At 46.0% G+C, this 24922-nt stretch overlaps 1 protein-coding gene across 2 annotated transcripts in view; it reads right to left on the bottom strand.

Annotated features, from left to right (window-relative positions):
- Tnfaip8 (TNF alpha induced protein 8) overlaps positions 1 to 24922 on the bottom strand; it is a 67679-nt gene that overhangs the window by 2153 nt on the left and 40604 nt on the right. The window contains exon 1 of one of the 2 annotated variants that reach the window (XM_048333944.1): positions 17839 to 18044. The exons of the other annotated variant lie outside the window; for it this stretch is intronic. Coding sequence (XP_048189901.1) covers positions 17839 to 17869 — 31 coding nt within the window. The 5' untranslated portion in view covers positions 17870 to 18044. Of the gene's footprint in view, positions 1 to 17838; positions 18045 to 24922 lie in introns of those variants that run through there. 2 annotated transcript variants of the gene reach the window in all.

Raw genomic sequence — 24922 nt, 5'->3', positions numbered from 1 at the left:
CCACCAGTAGGTCCAGGAGCTGCTGTTCTCTCTGTGTATGCCAGTGAATTTATTAGTGTAATCATCTGGTAATAAAGATACAAACATGAAAGACATGGACACTAGGAACAGCCAGGCATCAATGACATAGAAGTGTCTCTAGTTTGGGCAAGTCAGCAGCATAAAGGGGCAAAAGGACACATGAGAAGAGAGACTTCCTCAAGGGACAGCTCGACATGAAACTGGAGCAAAGAGAAGCCCCCTCAGATCTGACATCTGTACTCACAGGAGTCACCCAGCACCTATGTCAGTCCTCAGGTTGCAATGTCAGACATCTTTGAAAAGGGTATCTTTTTTTTTCTTTCTGTGTCAAAATAATGTTTATTCCAAGAAACATCTGGATACTTTTATACTTGGTTGTTGTTTTTTGTTCTTTTGAGACAGTCTCTCTGTGTAGCCTAGGCTGGCCTGGAACTCCTAGTAGTCCTAAATTAGCCTTTAAAATTTTTTTCATTTATTAATTACATTTTGTTGACAAGGTGTTATGCAAAAGGGGTAGAAGTTACATAATAGGGCAGTGAGTACATTTCTTGTGATATCTTACACACTCATTTTTCTTTCCCTTCCCTAGATCAGGTAGGCATATATACAATACCCAGTGTACCAAAAACATATACAGTAGCCACATGGCATAGGCCAAAGGAAACTCATCTAGAACTTTAAATATAACGTCAACAATAGTTTGCTTATTGAAAAGGGTGTCTTAATTGAACTGGAAATGGCACCTGGAAAATATCGATGTTTAAAGCTCTGAAACAGGAACTGAATTGCAAAAGAAGAACTGAAATATATTTCTGAGAAAGATAAGTGAAAACCCATGAGAAATGGCCAACTTTGTGTAGGTTTCCAAGCTTTGGAACATTTTTGTAAGTTAAGCAGTAGTCCATTCCTGTTCCTGTTTCCACAGTGATTTATAAGAAGCATCCATTCACACAAATGAACTAATGTGCAACAGAATGGCACCCACACTGATATTATTCCTGTATTTAGACCAAGAGGTACCTTTCATCTTAGAACTCATGACACATGCCTCCACAAACAAACCTGATTTATACAAGAAGGAAGTCAGTCATTTCCACAGCAAGTAGGAGGATTTCAAGTTTGTCTTATGTAAAGTTGAAAAGTTCTTGTTTTTAGCCTTTCAGAACTTGGCAGAGCTACAAACATCCATGCGGGATTTATTGCACTGTCTCTTGGATGACCATTGTTATGTTGTAAAATATACTCCTCTGCGTCTTTTTATCTAAAACTAGACCTGTGAGTTTGTAGCTCTTCATTGCTACTTTTCATATGAAACTTCAAAGTCCTGTTTAATTTCAAGCATAAGGCGAAGCAAAAAAATCGGTGGTGCAACACTTTAACTTCCCCCAAGAGGGGTGCAAAGGCAACTCTACTGCCACTAGGCAGGTAATTCTCACTCCCTGGACGCCCCACCTGAGCAGGGATGGCAGAGGGGTTCACCTTCCCCCCTCCCAGGATGGGGCTTCAAATCCCATGTGCCTACACCCCATTTCCTGTATCTACTGGGTTGAGGCAGTTAAGTTTGTTCTCTTCTTTTAAGTGTACTTTCTCCCCCTCTCCCCACCGGGAAGACATGCAGTCAGTGGATTTATTTTCCAGCATCAGAAAATGCATTTTCTGAGCCAAGTAGGGTCTGTGGCTGAGAGTTGCTGGCTGCATATGTGTGGTTTGTGCTCATAAAACAGGACTCTTTCTCTTTCTCTCTCATCAATTAGCTGCTGAAGGCACTCCTCAGGCTCCCCTGTCAGCTGCGCATGCTCCATCAGCTCTCTGCCAGACTTGGCAGGTCTCAGACTCAGTCCTGGACACGCCATCCCCCGTGCACCTACCCTGTGGGATCTCACCCACCCAGGCTTTCAGATAGCACCCATGCACCAGTGACTCCCACAGCCAGAGCCCCAGCCTTGACTTCTTTCCAGACTCATTTTACAAAAGCTTTCAAGATTCCTCTCTTCTTTTGAGATTCTGCAGGCATCCACACACATACCCCATGTCCAAACCTGAGCTCTAAATCTCTGTTGTCTAGACAACACTCCTCCTCCATTCTTCACTACCTCAGCCAGAAGCATCCTTCCCAGCCCTTTGCTCAAGACAGAGACCTGAGAATCACCCTCCTTGTCCTCTCTACCCACTCTACACCTCCTGGATTTACTAAATTCTGTCCACTTCTACCCACTGTCTGTCACAGACACATCTAGTCCAAGCCCCTGCCAGTCTCTTCCCCACAGTGACCCGGCCAGTGTACATTAGAAAATGACGCCCCACTGGGTTCTTCCTTAACCACAGCACCTCCTGGCTCCTGAATCCTCTAACTATGTGGTTTTCTTCTCTACCAACGTGCTTTAGAGTATGGCCTCATTCACCATCACCATCATCATCACTTCTCTTAAAAGGATTTGTATTGGACAAAGGACAACAATGAAAAGACTCTGAGTAAAAGCAAGGTAGCTGCTTCTGACATGGGGCGTAGCGTCTGAGCATGTGTGAGAGCGAGCTCGGTGGACCAAAGGCATGCCATAGGTGGCTGCTCATATATGCACAGGTTACCCCCAGGGAGAAGGTGTTGAAAGCACCCATCCAATCTGCTACCAAAGAAGATTAATTTCATTTGCCTTAGGCAATAAACATGTAAACTTTTGACTAATGGAAACATGATGCTGTATAACCAAAGGCATACAAAAGTTTACCACTACCCTAAAACTACTTAAGATAGTTTTATAGAAATGAGAATGCATGATATATTCTACCTCCTCAACACTCTCTCCCCCACTCTACATTAGTCTATTTCAAAAATGTTTTTAAACATCAACATTTATAAAGTTGAAGATAAATATTGATGGGAAAAATATTGATCCATGCACACAAGGAAAAAAAATCTGCTTGGCAAGAAATGAGAGTAAAAGCCTCTTAATAATATCAACCAATGAAGAGCTGCACCTCTCTGAAAGTCCACAAAAGTCCCATAATTACTCCAGGAACCTACTAAACACAGAGAAAGACTGAACTCACTTTCTCTACAGCCTTGCCAGCCAGTACATAATTTTTTTACCCAACCAATTTGTTTTACTTGGAACTTTTTAGCCATGACTATTGATGTACACGGCATTACAAATTTGTTCCTAGTTGAAACTTGATCCAAGGGGCCCAGTCTTAGAAAGGATGGAAAAGAAAACAATCCGGAAGGAAGGGTGTACCTCTGTGGTAGAGCCCTTGCCTCAAATGCATTAGTACCACAACGGGAGGGAGAAAAGGAGGGAAAAAGTGAAGAGGGGAAGGGAAGGAGGGAGACAGACAGGGAGGGAGAGAGGGAGTATGGCTCAAGTGGTAGGTGCTGGAGGCATTGACTTCAAACTGCAATAACAAGTTCTTCAAACAAACATGTAAAACCTTAGTTCTCTGTCATCTGACTACTTGCAAATCTAAACAGGTCTAGGGAGGAAGGCAGCCTTGGTGAAAAGACAGTGTCTGTGGCACAGGTATCAGAGGCTGAGCAGACATCCCTGCATCGAGACTGGTAACGCTCTGGGAGAAAAGCAAGCAGCACTGCGGAAAGCAGTGATGTGCTGGGAACATCAGTCTATACCCACAAGACCCCAAGTAGGAAAATGGATATAGAGAAGAAACATCAAACCAAAGATAAAGGGAAAGGGAGGGGCCGGAGGAAAGGGAAGGGGCAGGGGAAGGGGAAGAGGAAAGGGAAAAAGAGGACAGTGGGGACGGTTAGCATTAGTGGAGGGAGGGGGAGAAGGAAGAGTGGGTGTGGGAGGTGGAGTAGTCACCGCCAGGTCTTCTATCCCACAGATGGGGGCTGTCGCACAAGAGAATGTAGTCTCAGAATAATCCACATGTCTGAAACCCTTAATCCAACACAGACTAAGCACATTTACATCTCTGAACTTTCCTATCCCAAGTACCATGTTATAGTTCATTATCATCACAGCCACAAGCCCACCCAGCGTCTGATACCAGACTAACATTTGAAGAGGTGATACAGTAAAGATTATGCCACAGAAAACGCGGGTCTTTGAAATCCCTCTGCTCACCAGCTCTCTTCCCAGTGGAAGACTAAAGATTCCTTCTGTTGTTCTTCACTTTGCTATTTTACCATCCGGATAGCATAGCACAGCAGATGGCTTTTGTCTGTAGGTAAGCAAATAACATCTGTCCAGTGGAACTGCCATTGGTTTCTGATATTTTTATATGCCTATGTGTTGCTCTTTTGATTCTCCTTTGAATGAACTGTAAGAGTTTATAAATTCCCTCGTTAAAAACAGTCTTGGAGACATGGAATTTGTTATCACATAAGAATCATAAATTTATCTGTGAATATCTGTGTGTGTACGTGTGTGTATGTGTATGTGTGTGTGTGAGAGAGAGAGAGAGAGAAAAGAGAAACTGAACTGGGATTTGAACGTAGGGCCTTGCACTTGCTAGGCAGGGGCTCTACCATTTGAACCAAGCTCCCAGACTCTAAATGTTTTAGTTATTCTTTTTATAGGGTTTCATGTCTTAGCAGGGGCTGGCCCTGGACTTCAGGTGCCCTACATATACCTCCTGTGAAGCTGGGATTACAAGTAGGTGCCAAAAACATTTGTCTTCTTTAAAAAAACTAACTCGTTGGCTCTTTTTTTCCATACAAAAAACAACAGGACTGTAATATACACCTTTAGTGTTCCTTCCCATAGCAGGCACCTAGAAAAGTAGAGAGTTCTGGCAAAATGCCTGTGCCTGATGGTCCCAAGAACCACCTCATTGCTCAGGGGCAGGGCTGAGGCTTGGCCTCCCAACTGAAGGCTATGGACAGTGATTCCCATCATCTCCTGCAGGGGTCCCCAAAACAAATGATCAGGAACTACACAGAAGTGTCTCCAAGAATACCTATGACAGGAGAGCCTTCTCCACAGGCTTGCTAAAATACACAAGAAATCAAGCTTCAGTACCGAATCACATTTGGTCAAAGTTAATCAACTCCTTCCGGGAAGTATTACAGAACTGAGAAATGCAAGTGCCAGATGTTCGGCTAAGGCAGGGTTCTAGTTCCTCTTCTGTGATGGTATTTAAAAAAATTAACATTTAAGTTCTTCAGAAGGAATTCTCTCTCTTTTATTAACGTCTTGTTTGCAATAGCTTTAACTGCAAAGATTCTGAAACAGTGTGAGTGTATTTTACCTAGAGTTACGAGCTCCATTGAAAAGCGAGTGGAAGCGTACCACAGACAGACAAGAGGAGAAACATACCTGCCTCCACACAAGACTGTGCAGCAGGACAAGATGCAGGAAATGAAGGCAAAGTCTAGCCACAGCAAAAGCCACCGCACCGCAGCTGACAGGACCACACTCAGTATGCTTTCGGTTCCCAAGCCCTGCTCTGCATTCCTGAGAACCAGAGACCCAAGGAAGGGCTCACGAAGCCAGTTGCAGTTTGCTTGTAGAGATGCAAAGGCTGAAGTCAGGAGTCCTGAGTCGTAAAACTCAGGGGTCATTTCAAGCTGGTGTGTGGCTTAAAGTATATTTGTGCATATAAATATAAACAAATCCAATAGTGCTTGAGGCTCATGATAGACTGCAACTGAACTGTGAGTTGGTTGTTTTTTTTAATTTCTAGTTTGTTTGTATGTTTATTTATTTATTTGCCAATCCTGAGGCTTGAACTCAGGGCCTAAGCACTGTCCCTGGCTTCATTTTGCTCAAGGGTAGTAGTACTCTGCCACTTGAACCACAGCACCACTTATAGCCTTTTCTATATATGTCGTGCTGAGGAATGGAACCCAGGGCTTCATATATACGAGGCAAGCACTCTACCACTAGGCCATGTTCCCAGCCCCCTCCTTGAGACTTTTTATGTGGGTGATGTAGTGACAGGGGCAGTTAAGAAAGATATGGGCAGAGACAGAACAGTATGCAAATCGACAGCTTTGGTCCACAAAAGTATGCTGCAAGTAGGCACTGAGAAGATTTGGTTTCCTTTCAAGTTGTTTTCACAAAAATACAGACATCATATTGTGCATGGAACCCACAGAAAAATGTTTATTCTTTGTAGTAGTGGGGATTGAACCCAGGACCTCATTCTTGCTACGTAAGTGCTTTACCACTCAAGCTACACACCTCAACTCCATCAAAAATACTTTCGGAATGGAACTTGACATAGTAAGATCTCAAAAAGATTGAAAATATATTCATAAATGATACCAACACAGCAAAATTTGAACAAAGCCTAACTCTAATGCTAGGCTTCAAGTGGTTTTGAAATGAAAGATCCTATAATGATTATGCAAAACTGACTAGTCAACCAATCTTTTTCTGTTCAAATGAAGTACATCCTTCCTTATTTACTGCATTTAATTAAGATGTTTTGAATAAGATGACTGTATCTGCATATTTTCTTAAGGATTTGGAACTTTCCAATGCGGGCACTTCCTGGTCAGCCTTCAACCATGATGTGTACCTCAAACCTACCTGACCAGCTCTGTGATTTCCTGCACTCTTTGGCCCCAAGCTTCCCACTCTGCAAGAGGAAGCAGGAAGCCAGTGGCAGATCTTAAAACCCAGAGCACCAAAGGGAAGATTGGCTACTGAATCAGCCCCCAACCTATGACCAACTGGTGCTCAGCATGTTGTGTTCTGGTCCCACCAGGTTGCTTCTAGCCACATCACAAACAATCACAACCCAACAATGAAATTAACATGTATCTTGCACTCTCTAGTTGACATGTATAGTGACATGGACTGCACTTTCTAGTTGTAAATTGTTTCCTTTATACCACTTTGACTTGCATTTCTGGTTTGGTCCCTAGCCCTAAGGGAGCCAGATAAAAGGACCACAGCACAGAAGTCAGAGGACTTATCCTAGGGATGATAATTAGAGGCAAAATGCAGCACACAGATGCTCTGAGACGGTGCTCATTGTGAAATCAACTTTCTACCAAATGTCACATACTCCTGGGCCAGCTACAGAATCCCACCGCTTAACGCTCATTGCTCTCCCTGATGAAACAACTCCTTGAGTCCAAAATAAGAAGCACAGGTTTCATACATCAGAGAGCAGAAGTAAAAGAAGATATCTCCCCCTCACTCTCCCCTACCCTGCCTGACAGGGACATAGCTCGTGGCCAGAGTGAGCCTCTTCCTTAACCTACTTTTCTGCCTGGTAAGAAGGGCAATGCCTTCTTTCCCTGCACTGCTCATGGTTGAGGGTGTGTGCTGGGTCTAGTTAACTTGATGTCTCTCATCTGGTGTGGGATGAGGCAATCTGCTCCCCCAAGGCCCATCAATATCTTTTACAGTAATTCCTCAAGGAATGTCAGGAAATCAACTCCTTGTATCTGGAGCTTATCAAAATTATTTGTACGCACAGCTAAGAATGTAGCTGTGCATATGGAACATAAATGCATTATGTTGGGGGCGGGGAGGAGTGCTGGGTATTGAACACAGGGCCTCTCTCATCCCAGGCAGTGTTTTATGCTTTAAAGGCAAGGGACATACACACACACACACACACACACACACACACACACACACACACACACACATCAAGGACACATCAAGGAGATGCATTTAGAAACAAAATCTACTGTATTTCTCCTCTGTTCTTGGACAAAATAGACTGAGTAGCTATTTTGTTTGGAGAAGTAATTATATTTAGTTAATTTAATCTTCACAGCACATGTTCTAGAATCTTCTCTGCAAATATCCCTAGCCCATCTGTTGGAGTATTTTAGGAGCAGCAACCTCTTGGCCTCAGCTTGGGCATTTCCCAAATATGCATCTTGGCACAACCTCCCAACATTCCTGTCACAACCCTCCCCAGTACTAAAACATTATGGGAGCCAGGTACGTTACAGCTCAGCCATGTCAAGGTTCTGAGGCAGTCTCCAGATGAAGGTAAGTCGGAGGTAAATAGGATTTGCTAGGCCTAAAAGTAAACTCAGTCCAAACATCAAGACACCTCAAGCACTGAAATTCCACCTACAGCTATAACACCCCCCTCCCCCGCCAACGCTTCGCAAAAACAGTGCAATTCATCATGGGGTCCTACCAGGTTGGACCCACTCTGTTCCATTCTTCTGATGCCCACCCAGACCTCTTCCCCTCCCCCGTCCCCTGATGCCCAGGCCTCTCCCTCATTGCACTCCACTTTATTTGGGTTGCAACAAGCAGACACGTGGGTGGAGAAGTGGAAAAGCACAGCAGCTGCCTTAATCTGGTGAATCCCAGAGGTCCTTCCTAAGTACTAGGCAGCGCTTGTCACTCTCCACGTGGCCGCGACGCCCTCAAGGACCCCCCCCATTCAGAACCTCTCTCACCTGCCCGGCTCTTTACTGGAAACTGCTTTGTATCATGTTTATTTGCTCCTATTTTCCCCAAAAGTGAAATCCTTGTGGTCAGTTGCAATTTATTACTCTATCCCTTACTATAATGAATGTTTAATGCTTTCATGTTTAACACGTATCAGTTGGATCAAAAAATTTCCCAGGCCATTCGGGGCAAACCTAAAATGAGAGACTACACATTACCATTAATTATACACCACATTTCAAGTAATCATACATAAGAAATGAGCACCCTAATGTAATTTTTGGGGGAAAAATCAAATAAAAATTGTTCTAAAATAGTCATCTGATAACTAAAGAGAAGCATTCAAGAAATTACTCACTAGCAGGGCACTAGTGGCTCACACCTTTAATCCTAGCTACTCGGGAGGCTGAGATTTGAGGGTCATGGTTCAAACAGGAAAGTCTATGAGACCTGTACCTCCAGTTAACCAACAGAAAACCAGGAGTGTGGCTCAAACTGTTAGAGCACTAGCCTGAGCAAAAGAGCTCAGGGACAGCACCCAAGCCCTGAGTTCAAGCCCCATGACCACCCCCCCAAAAAAAAACCAGAGATAATTGACTGATAACATTTGGAACTGGTAAAAATTACTAAATAATCCATACACTGGGCTTAGTATAAATGTGGACTCCCCCCACCCCCCAGATATAAAGACATATTCTCTGGATTAATGCATGATACTAGAAAACTAAAAAGGAATAGACTCTTTGTTTTGGCTTGTTAAAAGAAATTGAAGATTAAGTTAGAATATTTTGTATTGTGCCTTCCTGAAATTGGACAACTTAAAATTATACTTAGAATTTAAAATAAGAGAGCCATCAAAAGCCAGAAGACAGAGTTTTGTTCAGGAAAATAAATACATAAACCATTATAGTCATTCTCACTTCAGAGCTAGAAACATCTCCTTAATAACACTGACTCATCATGGGGATGGGTTCCTTCCCTTAGTAGTAGATGTTTAGGGAATATAAACTTTCCCAAATAACCAGACAGTCTGTGCACCTTCTGACTAATTGCCAAATCACAACAAAATAAGTAGCTTCAGTAACTGGAGAGAGGAGAAAGCCCATCTCTACTCACCCCCCTCACTGAGTCTATGAGATACTGCAGAGCAGTCCATGACAAGAGCCAGCCCCTTGCCTGCATGCAGTGCAGAAGGTAAGCTGCTGTCAGGAGGGACAAAGGTCAAGGTCACGTAGCCTCCTCCAGGAATGGCCCAGGGAATTCCCAGGAAAATGGGAAATGGTGGTGGTGGGTGGGGGTTTGGAACTCAAGACCTGAACACTGTCCCTCAGCTCTTTTGTTCAAGGCTAGCTAGCACTGTCACCTTGAGCCCTGGAGGCACTTCCTGTTTTCTGGTGGTTCACTGGAGATAAGAGTCTCTTGGGGGTCTTTCCTGCTTTGAACCACGTTCCACAGATATCAGCCTCCTGAGTAGCTAGGATTACAGATGTGAGCCACCGCACCCAGCTGGAAGAGATAATCTTGAGATGCACTGTCTTTCTCATGGGACTCCTTCACTGCATCTTCAGCAGCACACACACCAAGTGTTACAAACCCGCCCCATAGCACTCCAAAGCACCAGCCATCCTTCTGGATATTTGCCCCAAGCATCTCAGACACACAGAACTCTTCTGAACTCTCATCACATGGGCGTGTTCCTTCCCCCCTGCCCCCCCCCCTGCGGCGCCCCCCCCCACCTTGTGCTCGAAATGACTTAAAGACTGTGCACCAGTGCCTGGGGATATATAGTCCAGTGGGAAAGCACTTGCCTAGTATGCCAAGGGCCTGGGTTCAATCCCCAGAACCACCAGCTTCTGAATACAAGGAGCATGCCCCAGTTGCACAACACGGTGAGAGGCTCAGGTAGATTCCTGATTCTCTCTGCTCTTGCTGCCATTCTGGGGTATTACAGAGCACTAAGCACAACTACCACTGGGGACCTTACTCCGGGACCTTACTCCGGGACCTTACTCCGCTCTGTAGACAGCTTTCCTCATCCCAGCAGGCTTTTTTTTTTTTTTTTTTTTTTTTTTTTTTAAAGAGAGGGGAGTGTGACCAGAGCCTGAAGGGCAGGAGCAGGGCGGAGGTATGACTTCCAGGCTCTGGACAAAGGGCCTGAGCACCTTCTGAACCAGGGCCTCTCTAATGCTGAGCAACACTTCATATCTTAAAAGTAAAGAATATATATTGAAGAAGTGCTGTTGGAACGAAACCTACTGTTTGTCTTCACTGCTTTTGGCCAAAACAGACAGAATAACTAGCTACTGTGATCACTCATAATTTCAGCACCGTTCACACTCTTGGGTGACCATGGGATGAAGGAAGGAGGGGTTGTGCTGGGTGTGAGATGTGGCCTCTCACCCTATTTTTACCTCTCAACTACACAGGTGGTCTGCTCCTAGGGATGCACATGGGTATCAATACATATGCAAATGCCACAACCTCACCCACATGCCAGCACAGGGCATGTTCTGCAGCAGACGCACAAGGTGAATTCTGCCACACTGACCTTCTTCTGTCCACTACAGAACAAAATGGCCACCCACACTTAGAAACCATGTTTCCCATTAATGTTCAGATAACTCAATGCCTGAAGAAGTGTTTGACTCTTCTAAGTCAGTAAAAGAATTAAATAAACATTTTCCCACTTAATGTGTATTAGGGTTGTGTGGGGGCAGGTAGGGGTAGTAGCTCAGGGCTTGCCTGCCGTGTGCAAGGCCAAGTTTGATCCTTAGCAGTATACCTTGTATACATACAAAAATCTATCACTATTAAAACTGAATAATAAGACAGAGAAATCTTAGGTACAGGCAAAAAAATGAAGCCAATCAATCCTTACATTGCAAATCTACCTCCAAATTCAGGCCTTAATAATCTGTCCCCTCTAAGATTTACGTGCCATCTTAGCAGGGTATGGTAGATCAAACTTGTAACCCCAGATACTCAGAAGGTGAAAATAGGAAGTTCACAGTTCAAGGCTAGCTTGCGATAAAAGTTAGCAAGACCCCATCTTGACAAATAAGCCGGTATGCTGGTGCACATCTGTCATCCCAACTAGGAGCTGGGATAGATAGGAGGGCAGAGGTCCCAAACTGGCCTTGGGCAAAAATTCAAACCTCTCTCTAAAATAAAAGCCAACAAGGCTGGCGGGCCATGGCTCCAGTGGGAGAGCTCTTGCCTAGCAAGCATGAGACCCTAAATTCAAACTCCAACAGCACCAAAACCAAAACAAACCTGTAAGGGTTTAGTGACCCCTAATAAAGCATTGGTAGGTTAGGAAATGAGTCAGCCTGTCTTGAGTTGTGGCTTACTACATTCTGAAACACATATACACATTTATATATATGCACACACACACACAGAGGCATAGCACTTGGGCTGGAAGCTGGGCTGTTGGGGTTGGCAGAGGTATTGGTGACAGCACTTTCTCTGCCTCAGGCCCAAGCCAAGGAAGGGCCAGTGCTTTTGTAAATGCAATTAACAGCACGTGAACTAGCAGCCTGCCGATCACTCTAATACAATTTCAAGGCAGGCATGTGTGTGGAAGAAGAGGGTTGAGGCCTTTGCTTTACAATCAAAGTCTTCGACATGTACAGCCCAGGAGAAATTTGGAATTCTGAATTCTGAAGAAATCAGTTCTGAGAAGGGTTGTAGAAATTCCAGGCTCAGAGTTTTGGGCCTGGTTTCAAGCATTGTCCTTTACCCTTCCCCCAATCAAATAACCTCTCCTCCATTTCTTCTCCTAAAAATTGCTTTTAAGTTAGACCTAACTAACAATAAGTTTCTCTAGGTTGATTTGCATTCTAATGGCTGAAACACAGGACACACTCCAATAATACACAATGTTGATAAACTGTAACAGAGATGCTGGGGGCAAACAAAACTGAAAGGAAAATTAAAAAAAAAAAAGGTAGGCACTTCAGGTATAGGGCTACTGAAGACACACACTACAGCTATGCTCCAAGTTTTTCAATGAACAAGTGTACCTGGCCCAAACTCAAGAGATGAATCCTCAGTTTCCAGCATTTTCCCAGGAACTACTCGGGTTAAGAATCACTAGGGTGATTGGAAATAACTTTTAGAGGGGGGGGAAAATGTGATCCTGAGCATCAGAAAGAGCAGCTGCAGCTGTGTGCTGCCCAGCACCTCCTATGGCAATCACGTAAACACTTTCTAGATAGGTGACGATGGTTTCTTTATTGCCGTCCTACAAGCTGACAGCTTAAAACAGGCTAGAAATAAACTGGGAAACCAAGAGAAGAGAACACTAACTAGTTGATTCTCATGACTATTCAAATATGCCCCCTTTTCATTTCTAAAATCTTAACAGAACACCAGCACCATAACGAAGGTTTCAGTCTGTATAATACATAAAGCCTGGAAAAAATGAGAAGGCAAAGTGGTTGGTTTTGAACTTCAACATTCGTCAGGCACATGGAAGTGAGTGACAAAGACCTATTCTATCCAAAATCCCCCACTTTATTTTTAAGTCTGGAAATGGGTTGGTCATGGCTATACTGAACACTTCCTGTCCAAGGGCATGCTGGTGGCAACCGCGGCTGTCCCGCAAACAATTTCTTTTCATTTGCTCAATGGCGGCCCATAAATCAAACAAAATAAGCCAACTGCCAAACTCCCCATGGTTTCTGCCTAGTGATATTCAGCTACCTTTTCTATCTCAGGTATTTCTTTACCTCTCCTTTCCTCTCATCCTATAGTCAGCTTCCTGCAGTATCAGCCTGCATCACATCCATTCCTACTCCCACCAACATTTCCTCCTCATTCTCCTGAAATTCGGCCATCTGCCAATGGCCATTTCCTTGGCTTCCTTCCCTGTTCTAGTTTCCCAGTGGCTCTCTCCCTGCCCTTCAGCAGGTGCTACTTGCCCCTAATTCCTCTTCCTTGAATACAGCAGTGCCATTTTAATTATCACCTTTCTCTGAAGAATTTGAGCCCAACATTTAGACTTGTGATATTGAGGAGAGATGGTGTTTTCACTCTAGCTACTTAATAACGGGCTGATTCAATTCTCCTTTTAACCCATGAAAGGTGAAATGGCTTTATAAGTGCTTTGTGATAAGGACAACCACCAGGGAATTAATATTTTATTTTAATCAAATAACTTTGTGGAAAAAGGTCCCCAGAGGTGTGTCCATCCTTCCTAGTTTTTTGTAGACTGGGGAGGACTGGAGTGACCATGTCAGTGGATCTGGGAAGGGTTCTAAACCTCCTGGGTCGCATAGCACCTCCCAAGTAAAGCAGTGTGAGCAGAGCTTTCCTTCTATCATCAAGTTATCTCTCTGGTTCTCATGGGGGACTAGACATGTGGCACATTTCTCCTGTCATGACAACCGTTTCTACCTTAGCTACAGGTGAAATGCAAACTCTCCCACAATGTCTCAGTTTGCTAGGGTGTGTCAAATCCTCCTTAATAAGATATGGACCAGATTCCAGACTGTTTGCCAAGATGAGGGGACCTTGGTTTTCCAAGACACGTGCTTACATCACAGGAAGAAAAAAATCATGGAGACAAAGGAAGTTGAGGTGAAAGGGGAAGAGAGGGCTTTGCTACCTCTCAACATGTAAAGAGCTGGGGAGTAATATGATACAGGAGGAAATAATTATTTGGGCTTTATCCCTGGCTCCAGGCCAGAGTTCCTTAAACCCTGGGAATTTCCTGAGTGATAAGGGTAGCAGAGCATCTTTTGCTACAGTGTTTGCTCTTGGACCATTCCTGGCACAGAGCTTCCTAAGCTGACAGGGGGAAGGGGCATCTTCTATACTGAGTACAGATACTCTGAACTCAGCCTCATTTGAGTCCACACCAGGGAAGCAACTCAGGGTGTGGGAACCAGAGAGATCCTCAAGTGATGAGTGGAGAGGCCCTAGGAAGAGGAGATGGAGAATGAGCTTGCTCACCAAGGGCCAATGGTATCCTGCATGGAAAAACTGGGAGCTGGGACAAGGAAAACACCAGCTCCTCCACACAGCTTGTTCTTGGAATCTCTTCTATGAGGATCTGCTGAGTTTATTCCTTTACAACAAGCCAGTATATGTTCTCATGAGTTGCTCTGGCAAATGATTGAACCCCAAAAGGTGATCTGGGGGACCCACCAATTTATAGACTGTTGACTACAAGTACCAGAGGCCTGGATTTGCTTCTGGACTCTCTTGTCTTGTGAGACTGAGCCCAAGCCTTACCTCTGTGTAGTCAGTGTCAGAACCGAGTTCAGCCACAGGATTTTCTGTCACTGTTGTGGGGAATTAGAAAACTGTCTGGTATGGGAAACTCCTACTCTTGGTGTCAGAAGGGTAGTGAGTGTCCAAGAAAACAGCTGTTTTCCTTTTTGAGCCCAGTGAACTTCCTCCTCATGTCCACTCGCAGGCCCTGCTCCAGAGCTTATTTTATGTGCTAGCTCCATGGCCTGGAGGAATGCACCTTCCCAACACTAGTGAAGGAGAAGGAATGGAGATGTGGAAAGGAGCCAGTGGCCATCATGGGCAGTAAATGGAGACGATGTCCAGCCAGGGAGACTGAGGCACTTGCCCACAGCACTGACAGTCAAAAGTAGAGGTATCATCTTCATTCTTTCATTCACCCCCTACATACACACTGGACAGCCATAATAAATTCCCACCTTCAGGAGATGAGCTCTTCAAACCTGGGCTCCCAGCTTTATCTAAGCCCAACCCCAACAGGACCCTCAACGAGAACAAAGCTGTCTCCCCAGCACCCCACAGGTGAGTCCAGATACTTCCTCCACTGGTCGCTCCTTCTCCTGCTTCTAAAGCCTGATTTTCTCCTGGATTTCCTACTATACCTTATGAGCTACCCCAATTCTACTTCCTTTATTGGTTCTATCTTTTGATTTCCCCTATAAAAGTGGCTTTCTCAGAAGCTAAGCTCATGGCCCTACAAGTAGATATATTACTCATCAGGAAGCAATGATAGGCCAAATACATGGCCATCTCTACACAGAAACCACCACGCACTGGGTATGAGCTACATCCTCTTTTCAATATGTCCTGCTTTCTTCCTGTATTTCCTTGGCCTCCATATATTCACTGTATATCCCAGTATCTTAAACTCATCTTGCTTTTAATAAAACAAAGCTTAGATTATTTTCCTCAGTTTGGTACTTAACTACAATCACCTATTCATTTCTACGCAAGCAAAATTAAGTCATTTCTCTGAAAATGAGGATGGGGCTGAGAGCAAAGGCTGTGTATACTTTCAGTCAAGTGTATCCTGAGCTGCAATGGCTTAACAATACCCCCAGTCATTTGCTCCTGAATTCATGCACATGCATAAACCTGTGGCCCTCCAAGAACTTGGGAATATGCCTTGGGTTTGTTTTTTTTTTTTCAGATTTAACCTGGAAGAAAGCAAACTCTCACTGCCATTCAGAATAATGACTTGGAAGTATCTCCCACTGCAGCAAATCAGGTGTGAAGCGTGGAAGGGCAATCTTCTTGTATTGCCGACACTGTGAAGAGCTGGATGGTGATTCCAAGCTAAATGTTATACACAAGTCAACCGTTAGGGGAAAAGAAACCCCAGGTACTGTACCAGAAGAGACTGGGATTAGGAAAGTCAGGGAGGTGAGAATAGCAATTCACACAGCACGGCTCCTTCAGTACACATCTGGGTGCAGCAAAGAGGGCTCTAGATCATAGACAGAAACCAACCTGGCAGAAACTTGGGTAGGGGATAGAGATGAAGAGAGAAAAATGCAAGAATGAAGACACGGATTGGATAACACAGGCCATCATTCAATTCATTATTTCCTGGCAGAAACTACAAGGGCTCTTTCTGGTTAGCAGAATACTGGATCAACTTCTCTCAAGACCTACTTTAAAAAAAGAAAACCCTTTTTGCCCCAACCATAGACTTTCCAATTATTTTCCAAGAAACGCCAGGCTCTCTAAAACCCGGAGTGGGTAGCAGATTTACAGTGTGCAGCACTGCCAGTGAACCCCGGTGAGGAGCTATAGACATGGCCTGCCCTGGGTGAGCAGGCTGCCTCCCCACTTACAGCCACAGAGCTGAGAGGAGAAGGGGGGGGGGGCCGTTGGGCACTCGGCTAGAGGAATGTACAGTGCATTCCTCGCGATACTGTTTTTCTACTGTCTCCCCACTTTCTCCCCAAGAGAGAATACCAGCCTTTAAAAGGGTGGGGGGGGGGGATACCGATTGAAGTGTTATGCGATCCATATGAAGTTCAACCTCCTATTTGCCTTGAACTGCCTCTGACTTTGCATTCGCGGCTGTGATGACAGCAGACACAATGGAGGGAAGTTTCTGATGGGCACGCAGCTCCAGTACTGAGGTCCCAGCTCACAGCCCCATCAGCTGTCATGCACATGCACGCCAGCCCCATTTTTCTGTTAAGCAATCCTTTTTTTTTTTTTTTTAAGGACTTTCCCTCAAGCCCCAGGGGCTACAGGAATGTGAGTCGTAGAGCTGCACTCTGGGCACGGGTCAGCTGAGAGGCGGAGGGCACCGGTTCCAGGGCGCTGTCACCGGGAGAAGCCAAGGGCCCCTTCAGCTCCTTGGGCTGCCTGGCTGTCTGCGATGGACTCAAACTTAAAGGGTACCCAAGACTCTGCCTGAAAAGAAAGGGCCTTCACTTTACAACCTTGAAGTCTCCCCTCTCACTCTAATTTTCCTAACCACCCCCACTGCACCCCCTTCGTACAGGAGGGAGTTTTATAGTCACAAGGTTTGGGGAAAAACAAAGCCTACAAACACACACACAAGCAATCTCCCCAAACCAGCTAGTAATTGTTGTTGTTGGCGCCTTTCCAGCGCTGTCACCCGTTCTGTTAGGCACTCAAGAGGAAACTCTTGTTTCTGCAGACTTAGAAACAAACTCCGCTCCGTTTCCAGCAGCATCCGACCCCTCCTATCCCTCACCCTAACAAGCTTCACCGGCTTTCTCCCCCTCAAATAAAGCGTCCCTTCCCGCTGGAAACCCGGCTCTGGGGATTCCTGAAGCCCCTCCGCAGGGACCCTGGCCTCGGGCTCCTGGCTCTGGGGGACCTTACCGAGCAGTTTGCATCCTCCGTCAAACAGGGCCTTTCAGCTTAGCAGAACACCCACCAGGACCCACCCTCGGCGGCTGGGGGAGACCTATGCCTGGGCTGCCCGGGGAGAAGGGAGCCCAGGCGCTGGAAGAGCCAGCACGGGGACGGAGGGGTGGAGAGGCACACACAGAGTCCCCGGGAAGGGACGGGCATGGAGGGGTGGAGAGGCACACACATAGTGCCCGGGACGAGGCCAGGAGGGGCGCACACACAGTGCCCGGGACGGGACGGGGATGGGGGCGGAGGGGCGCACACAACAGTGCCGGGACGGGGTTGGGGGGCGAAGGGGCGCGCACAGAGTGCCTGGCGCTCACTAGGCCGTCCCGCCCCTTCCTCGGGACCCCGGAGCTGGCCTCACCTTCCCGGGGCTCCTCGGCCTCGCTCTGCATGGCCGGCGGGCGCCGCTCCTCACCGGGAATGCTGTCGGAGCGCTGCACGAGCGCGGGAGCTCCGAGCGGCCGGATAGTGTTGGGGCGGGGCGCAGGGATTTTCGGGGAAAGTTCTGCCTGAGCCCGAGCGAATCACAGCCCCCACCCTGGGCGGCGGGGTCCGCCCCTGCGGGGGCCGGCCGGTGCTGGGGCGGGGGGAAGGCAGGAGCGGGGTGCAGGGGGCGGCGCCAGGGTGAAGGTTGGGAGACGGGTGAGTGGTGGGGGCACGGGGTGAAGGGGTCGGGGCCTGGGTGAGGGTTGGGGCCAGGGTGTCTGTGAGGGAGTGGGGTGCATGGGGGGGGGGCAGGAGGGTGTACGGGGGGGTGGAGAGGGCAGGGTGAAGGGAAGCATGGCTGGGGGGGCGATCGGGGTGCACAGGGTGCAGGAGTCGGGGTGGAGGGGCTCAGGGGCAGAGGTGACTTGGTCCTAGGTGGGGCGGGGCGGGCCGGACAGCAGGGCAGGGCAGGGCGGGGTTGGTGTGGGGGGGCGGCTCGCAAAGACACCCGGAGGAAGATAGAAAGCCTGGTTCACCTAAACAGCAGCAACCGAGGCCTTTGGGACCTGGGACCTTCCTGGGTCCCAAAGGCCTCGGTGGTGTTTTCTGTTGGAAGTCACAGCCAGGCCCTGGCGGCGGGAAGGCCCCTTCCCTCCCCTGCCAGGCACCACCAGCCCCGCCAGGGCCAGAGCTGAGCCTCTGCAGGGAACCCCAAGAAGGGCTAAGGGAATGGTCCAGCGATGCTGGCCATTCTGGCGGGCCTCCACCGTGGCCTGCGCCACTGACCAGGCCCTGTGGAGGATTTCACCAAGCACTTATTTTATCACCCATCTTTGGCAAAAGGTCCTCAAAGGACACACCTGAAGGAAATTTCCACTGCAGAGGAATACCCTGCCGGGGATGGAGAAAAGGTTCTATTCTTTAATCCATTAATTTTCCATCAACCTTCCTACCCTAGCTCCCATTTATATGTAATATATATACCAGGATTTAGAAGTCTGGAATTCAGGTTAGCCCTGCAATTTATGTGAATGACCTCATGCTGAATTATTTTACCTCTCTGAGCCTCCATTCCCTCACCTGAAAAATTAGGGTTAAAAATAGTGTTATTCACACGGCAGAAGGAATATGAGCAAAAGTAATTTGAAAACCTGTAAGTACTGCATAGATGATCACCAACCTACTGTCTTTTATTTGTATGCTTTTGTAAAGGACACTACTGGGGTTCACTTCAGTATAGGGTTTGAACAGAGAAGTGTTTAGCTATTCACAAACAGGGGGAAATCTTAACTATTAAGCAAAGCCTAGGTACTAACCACTTCCCATTGCTGAGTGGATCAGACATACCAGAATTCTACAATTTCTTCTTCACTGAAGATAAAGAGAGATAGATGTGCTAACCAGCTGGAAGCGAAGAAACATCCCAGAAATATCAGTCTTGTGGGGTCTGGGAGAAACTGACCTCCTCCCTGAAAGGGTAACCGGCTACCCCCTTCTGCAAGTCACACACAGTGAACCTCCTGGTCCCTGCACAACTCTTAGCCAGGAGCTGCTCAGATTTGCACCTTCTACTCAGCAACCTCAGACTCAGGAGGCTCATTTTGAATCCAGAGATATTCCCTCTCAGTCACAAGTGTCTTGCTGTTCTACCCCACCATCCCAAAGTTTTCTTCTTCTCCCTCTCCCCGTGGTGGGCAAGATGTCCACAGACATCTGCCTACCAGGGGCTCGAGGGATCTCACTCAGACAGGCTGCCTGCTAGCTTGCACTGATCCATAATTGGGTTAAAGCAACACCTTTTCAAGGCCCTGATTAAGCAATCCACACAAACTCCACACCCAGGCTGCCCCAAGCAATTTTTCACCCTCTTCTTTTTAAAAAAAAAAAGTGCTCCTATTAAAAAAAAACTTACTACATGTCCTTTTGTGCATCCAAGTATGTACAAAGCACATAAGATGTGTTGATGGCTGTCCTTAATGTCTTGCGTGTTTTCATGCAGGTTTACAGACAGGCCCCCAGCCCCCTCGGGTTAGCCAAGGAGAACAACTGTTTAGTGCACAGCTCAGCCACAAGGGCCACTTTGTAATTCAATTTCACTCATGTTAATAGCGGGTTGATGTTTGAAGACTCACCAAGATCTTCACAAAACCTTCGAGAAATGCCCTTTGTAATGAAATGCAACCGGCAGTCACCTTGGGAATGTCCTGATCAAGACTTTAAGAGCAACGAGTGCTCAGCTTATTTTAAGTACTGCCTGAAATTGATCAAGATGCATTGTACTCATAAACAGGCACATGGAAATGAATCCTCTTTGGACTACTACTTGTAAACAAGTAAAAAAAAAAGAATACTGTCCGCGGAGCCCATCAGTCACCTGTATTACCTCAGAGCCATCTGCCCTGGGCAAACCACACTGCTCAAGCACCTGGCCCTGCAAAAGGGCTGCAAAGGGCAGCTGACTCTTCAGGATCACAGGCTTCTGCTGCTTCCACAAATATTCCAGGAAGTGTTGCTATGTCTGGGCTTTTATTCAATTGGTTACATGGCAATGATTTGTTGCCACCTGCGGGTGGGACCTATTTACTCTTACATGTTTAAGCAATACTTCAGAACAATATGCTCAGAATTCATAGTAACAATCTACTTGTAGGACACTGATATAAAATGACCACTGGGTGAGTAACACTGCTTTTTTAGTAAGCCACATTTAAGTATTATGTTGTATTCCTACACATCCAGTAATGGCTCTCATGTTCTGTTTCCAGATAGGGGAATTAAAATGCTTGCTAAGGCTCTGATGGATCATTTGTTCATTCTTTCATTCATTCATTCACATTAACTGTATTTAAAGCACTCATATGGAAGAGGTTCTGCTTATCTGCAATGTCCTGGTGTTATTTTGGTAATTTTAGATCACAGATCAGGTGATTCAACCACACAAGTCACCTACCTCATTCTAAGAAAGGTTTATTAATACCAACTCTCAACTAAACTATCACGAAGCAGTAACATGTCCACCTAACTTATACCTGAATAAAACTGCTTGGATGTCCGTAGAGGAGGGAGATAAGTGACTTTTTAGTCATGCAAATAGCAGGGCTGCACAAGGGTCTCTGTCTTCTGTGCAATAAAAATACCAGGCATGGGGCTGGGAATATGACCTAGTGGGAGAGTGCTTGCCTCGTATACATGAAGCCCTGGGTTTGATTCCTCAGCACAACATACATAGAAAAAGCCAGAAGGGACACAATGGCTCAAGAGGTGGAGTGCTAACCCTGAGCAAAAAGAAACCAGGGACAGTGCTCAGGCCCTGAGTTCAAACCCCAAGACTAGCAAAACAACAACAAAAACAGGCATCTGTGCATGCCTAGAGCTCCAAATTCATCAATGTTTTTATTTCTGCACTGCAGACACGAGGCTAAATATTAACACACAAAATGTCAAGTCACAAAAGAGTTGTAATAAACAAAAAAGTTATCTTCTGTTTTGAGACTTTCTTCAAGTTTTCTTCTACGATTTAAGTCTCTCCACCTCTCATTTTTATATTAGCATCAATGAGTTGTACAGAGGGTTTCCTCCTGACATGTCCATGTATGGAGACATTGATCAGACTCACCTCTTCCAAGTAACTCCCATCTCCCTCCCTGACCTTCACAAACCAATCTCAACAAACTTCAATGCTGCTTTTATTATTATTATTATTGTATGTCTTCATACAACTGGGATCCACTTGCTCAAAGTCACTAAAGTGACTGGAATGAATACAGGCTCAGCCTCTTGTCTCCTACTATTCATGTGAAGTGCTCCTCCAATGTGGAAAGGGTGTGCTTTCGGTCCTCCCAGGCTGGGGCTGTAGGATTTGCATCTTTGCCACCACCCCCCAGACAATTTTCACATTTACCCCTCTGGAGCAGAGCTATCTCCCCACAGCCCTCCTGGCCCAGGTGATCTGACTCTCCTTGCTGTAAAACAATCTTACGTTACATAGGGCTGGGGCTCAAGTGGCAGCGCCCATCCAAGCAAGCGAAGCCAAGTGAGCTTGAAGCCCTGAGTTCAAATCCCAGTACTGGAAGAAAAAAAGAAGAGTATGCTTTGTGTGTTTGGATTAGAGACATGTTTGAAAAACATTTCAGAACCCTTAGTTTGGCAGTATGCTCAGAATTCACAATTAACAAGCTGAGCAAGTGGAGACCCTGAGTTCAAATTCCAGTGCCCCCTCAATAATAATAATAATAATAATAATAATAATAATAGAAAATACTATGCTCCAGAAATGGAGAAGGGATAGTCAGATGACAGAAGAAGCTTTTCGCACTCCTTCTGAGGAGGTTTAGCTCTGTACTTGATCTTAGGTTTTGGCCTTGGGTTTTGCATTGCTGAATGAGAGTTTAGAGTGATTCAGACAGAACTTCTGAAATGAAGGAAGACAACTGGGTGTGGAGTATGGATACAAGGACAGAGCATACTACTGGCAGTTCCCGGAATACTCTCCTCAAAGGTCCCAAGACATTTCCAGCATGTTCTATACACTCATGAATGCCATGGGTGTGGGTGAGTGGTTCTGAGATGGAAAGAGGCGCTGATTTCTGAAGGAGGCACACACCGGCAGATGGCAATCCATCTGAGATACATTGGTTGCCTCCCATTTTATGTTTGTTTTTATTTCTTCCCTAAGAAGTCTTCCTTGCTAAAATATTTTTAGCAGATGATTAAACACACATGTGTCCACACTCACTCAAAATCAGGCTGGAAAATAGTCTGAAGGATTTATGATTCCTGGCCCTCCCCTTATAATACTTAGCAGCAATGCCTTGCATTTGTATACATTTTCCTTAGATTCTCAACTTAGCCCCCTTGAGTAGTCCTACCCACTTTAAAGATAAGTAACTAAAGAACCGAAGGCCACAATCACAAAACTAAGTGAACAATGCTCTATAGATCAAATGACTGCAGAACAGGCCTCTCTCTCTCTTTCTCTCTCTCTCTCTCTTCCTCTTTTATTCTCTCTCACCCACTGTATGCACATCTTTTACTCTGTTAACCACTCCTGTAACTCACGTTCTTCACTCTGCAGAGGAAGAACTCAAGACTGACATACTGGGGTATTACCAAAGAACATAAGGCTGGCCATGGTTCTAACACAGACTGCTCAAATCTGTCCAAACTCTTAGATAAAGAGCTTCAAACTAAACTCATTCCATTCTTGATACTTAATGCTTTAAGGAAACTATGAATTTAATAACTTCTATTTATTCATCTACGTGAGACCATAAATCTTTTTTTTTAATTAAAAGTTCAGGAAGGCCCTAAATTAAGCCTGTCTGGATATAAGGCTACCATGGGAACAGAGGAAAACCACCATTCTTGAGGTACAGGCCTTATGGCCAACGTGACACCACGAACAGAACCAGGGAGGTTGTGGTCACTTGATTTTCATTTCTCAGTGCTCCCATCTGCACATTTGGAAAATGGAGACAATGGCATCCCTTGCTTAACCAAGTGGCTAGAATATACAAACGGGTCAAGAGCTTGATGGGCACCAGATGCCATGAAGGGCCCCTCCTTCCACGTGTTTTGGTGAATAAGGACAGATGACAGGTTGTTGGAGTATCTGGAGGTTCTGAATTCTGATTCTGAAGATTCTTCAGGTGAGAGAGGAAAAGGTGCATAAAGTAAAAAGGGTCATAATCTCTCACTGTGTCCAGGCTGCAGGGTCAACACAGGGATGACTGGAGGAGGACCCCAGAAAGGGTTCCGTAGAGAGATACATCCCTGGGTTTCCTTCACAAGATGATCAGCAATCAACTCAGATCACAGAAACCAAGGCCAGGAAGCAAAGTCAAGGCCATGGACTCCACATCTCTGACTGGCTGGTGATAGGGCTGTGCGCACACACACACACACTCCCTAGGTCACCTGTCAGCAGCCCCACTTCTTCACTACCACAAGCAAGTCCCTCCGTATGGTAAACTGAGAGGCAAGGCCAGGGCAGGGAAGGGTTAGATCACTTCCAATCTCAACACTCTCTCCTATGGCAAGGAAGCGAGTCCATGACAGGGTAAGCATAGAATGTTAGCTGAACTTTCTTTTACAACAACCTGGTGGAGACTCCCTCTCACACAGGCTGGCCGAGGCTGATCATAGCTGCAATATGAGACCATCATGCAATTTTCCTTTGCCAGCTACACATCTGCTCTGAATTACTGTGAAGCACTGGAGGCCAGCGGCGCTGGTGGAGTCGGCCAGCGACAATCTCCTCTCTTCAGTGAGCTCCCTCCAAATGGGAGAAGCAGGCCAAGACAGGCTGAGTACGGGCCCCACAAGGAAGACCATAAGCAGGTTTCGTGGGTTGAAAAGGTCAATGTCCTCCAAGGCTGACATGAAGTAATTCATGCCTGTCGCTAGAACTGGCCATGACGGGCACTGTACCCATAAGCAATGCAGACAGAAGGTTGTGGGAGAGATGGAGACCCCACGGTGCTCTCTCATATGCTCATCTCTCATCCAGAAAAAGCAGCCACAGAGCAATCGAGACCAATGCATGAATGCGTGCCCACGTGCCATAAAAGGTAAACAATCATTCAGAAACTTTTAGTGCTTGTTTTCATTCACTAGAAATTTCTTAAAAGAAACCTGAGGGTGAATTATGACAGTTGTGCAGCCAACCTGTGGGCAGCTGCTGGCAGACCAATCTTCCTGCTGGGCTCCATCCTCACTCTGTCCCTCCCACAGTCCTACTCAGCTCCCAATGCCTCCTGAAGCCCACGGTGACCTTTTCTTTCTATGGCGAACCTCTGCTGTCCTTCAGGCTGACAACCTTGATGCCTGTTGTCTTGTGAGGCAGATAGCTATGTGATTTAAACTATTCATAAATCTAATAACCATCTAATAACTGGCCATCCATAAATCTAATAACATCCCAACAATTCTGACAGAAAAAGAGCCAAGAACAACATATTTCTGACAGCTGTGAGCCTCTGTTTCCCAGCATGCATGAGGTGGGTGCTCTTCCTTGATGT

Source organism: Perognathus longimembris, chromosome 25, assembly GCF_023159225.1.
Source record: "Perognathus longimembris pacificus isolate PPM17 chromosome 25, ASM2315922v1, whole genome shotgun sequence".
Lineage (NCBI taxonomy): Eukaryota > Metazoa > Chordata > Mammalia > Rodentia > Heteromyidae > Perognathus > Perognathus longimembris.
Note: the sequence above shows the minus strand (reverse complement) of the source record. Positions and strands in the feature narration are given on the sequence as shown.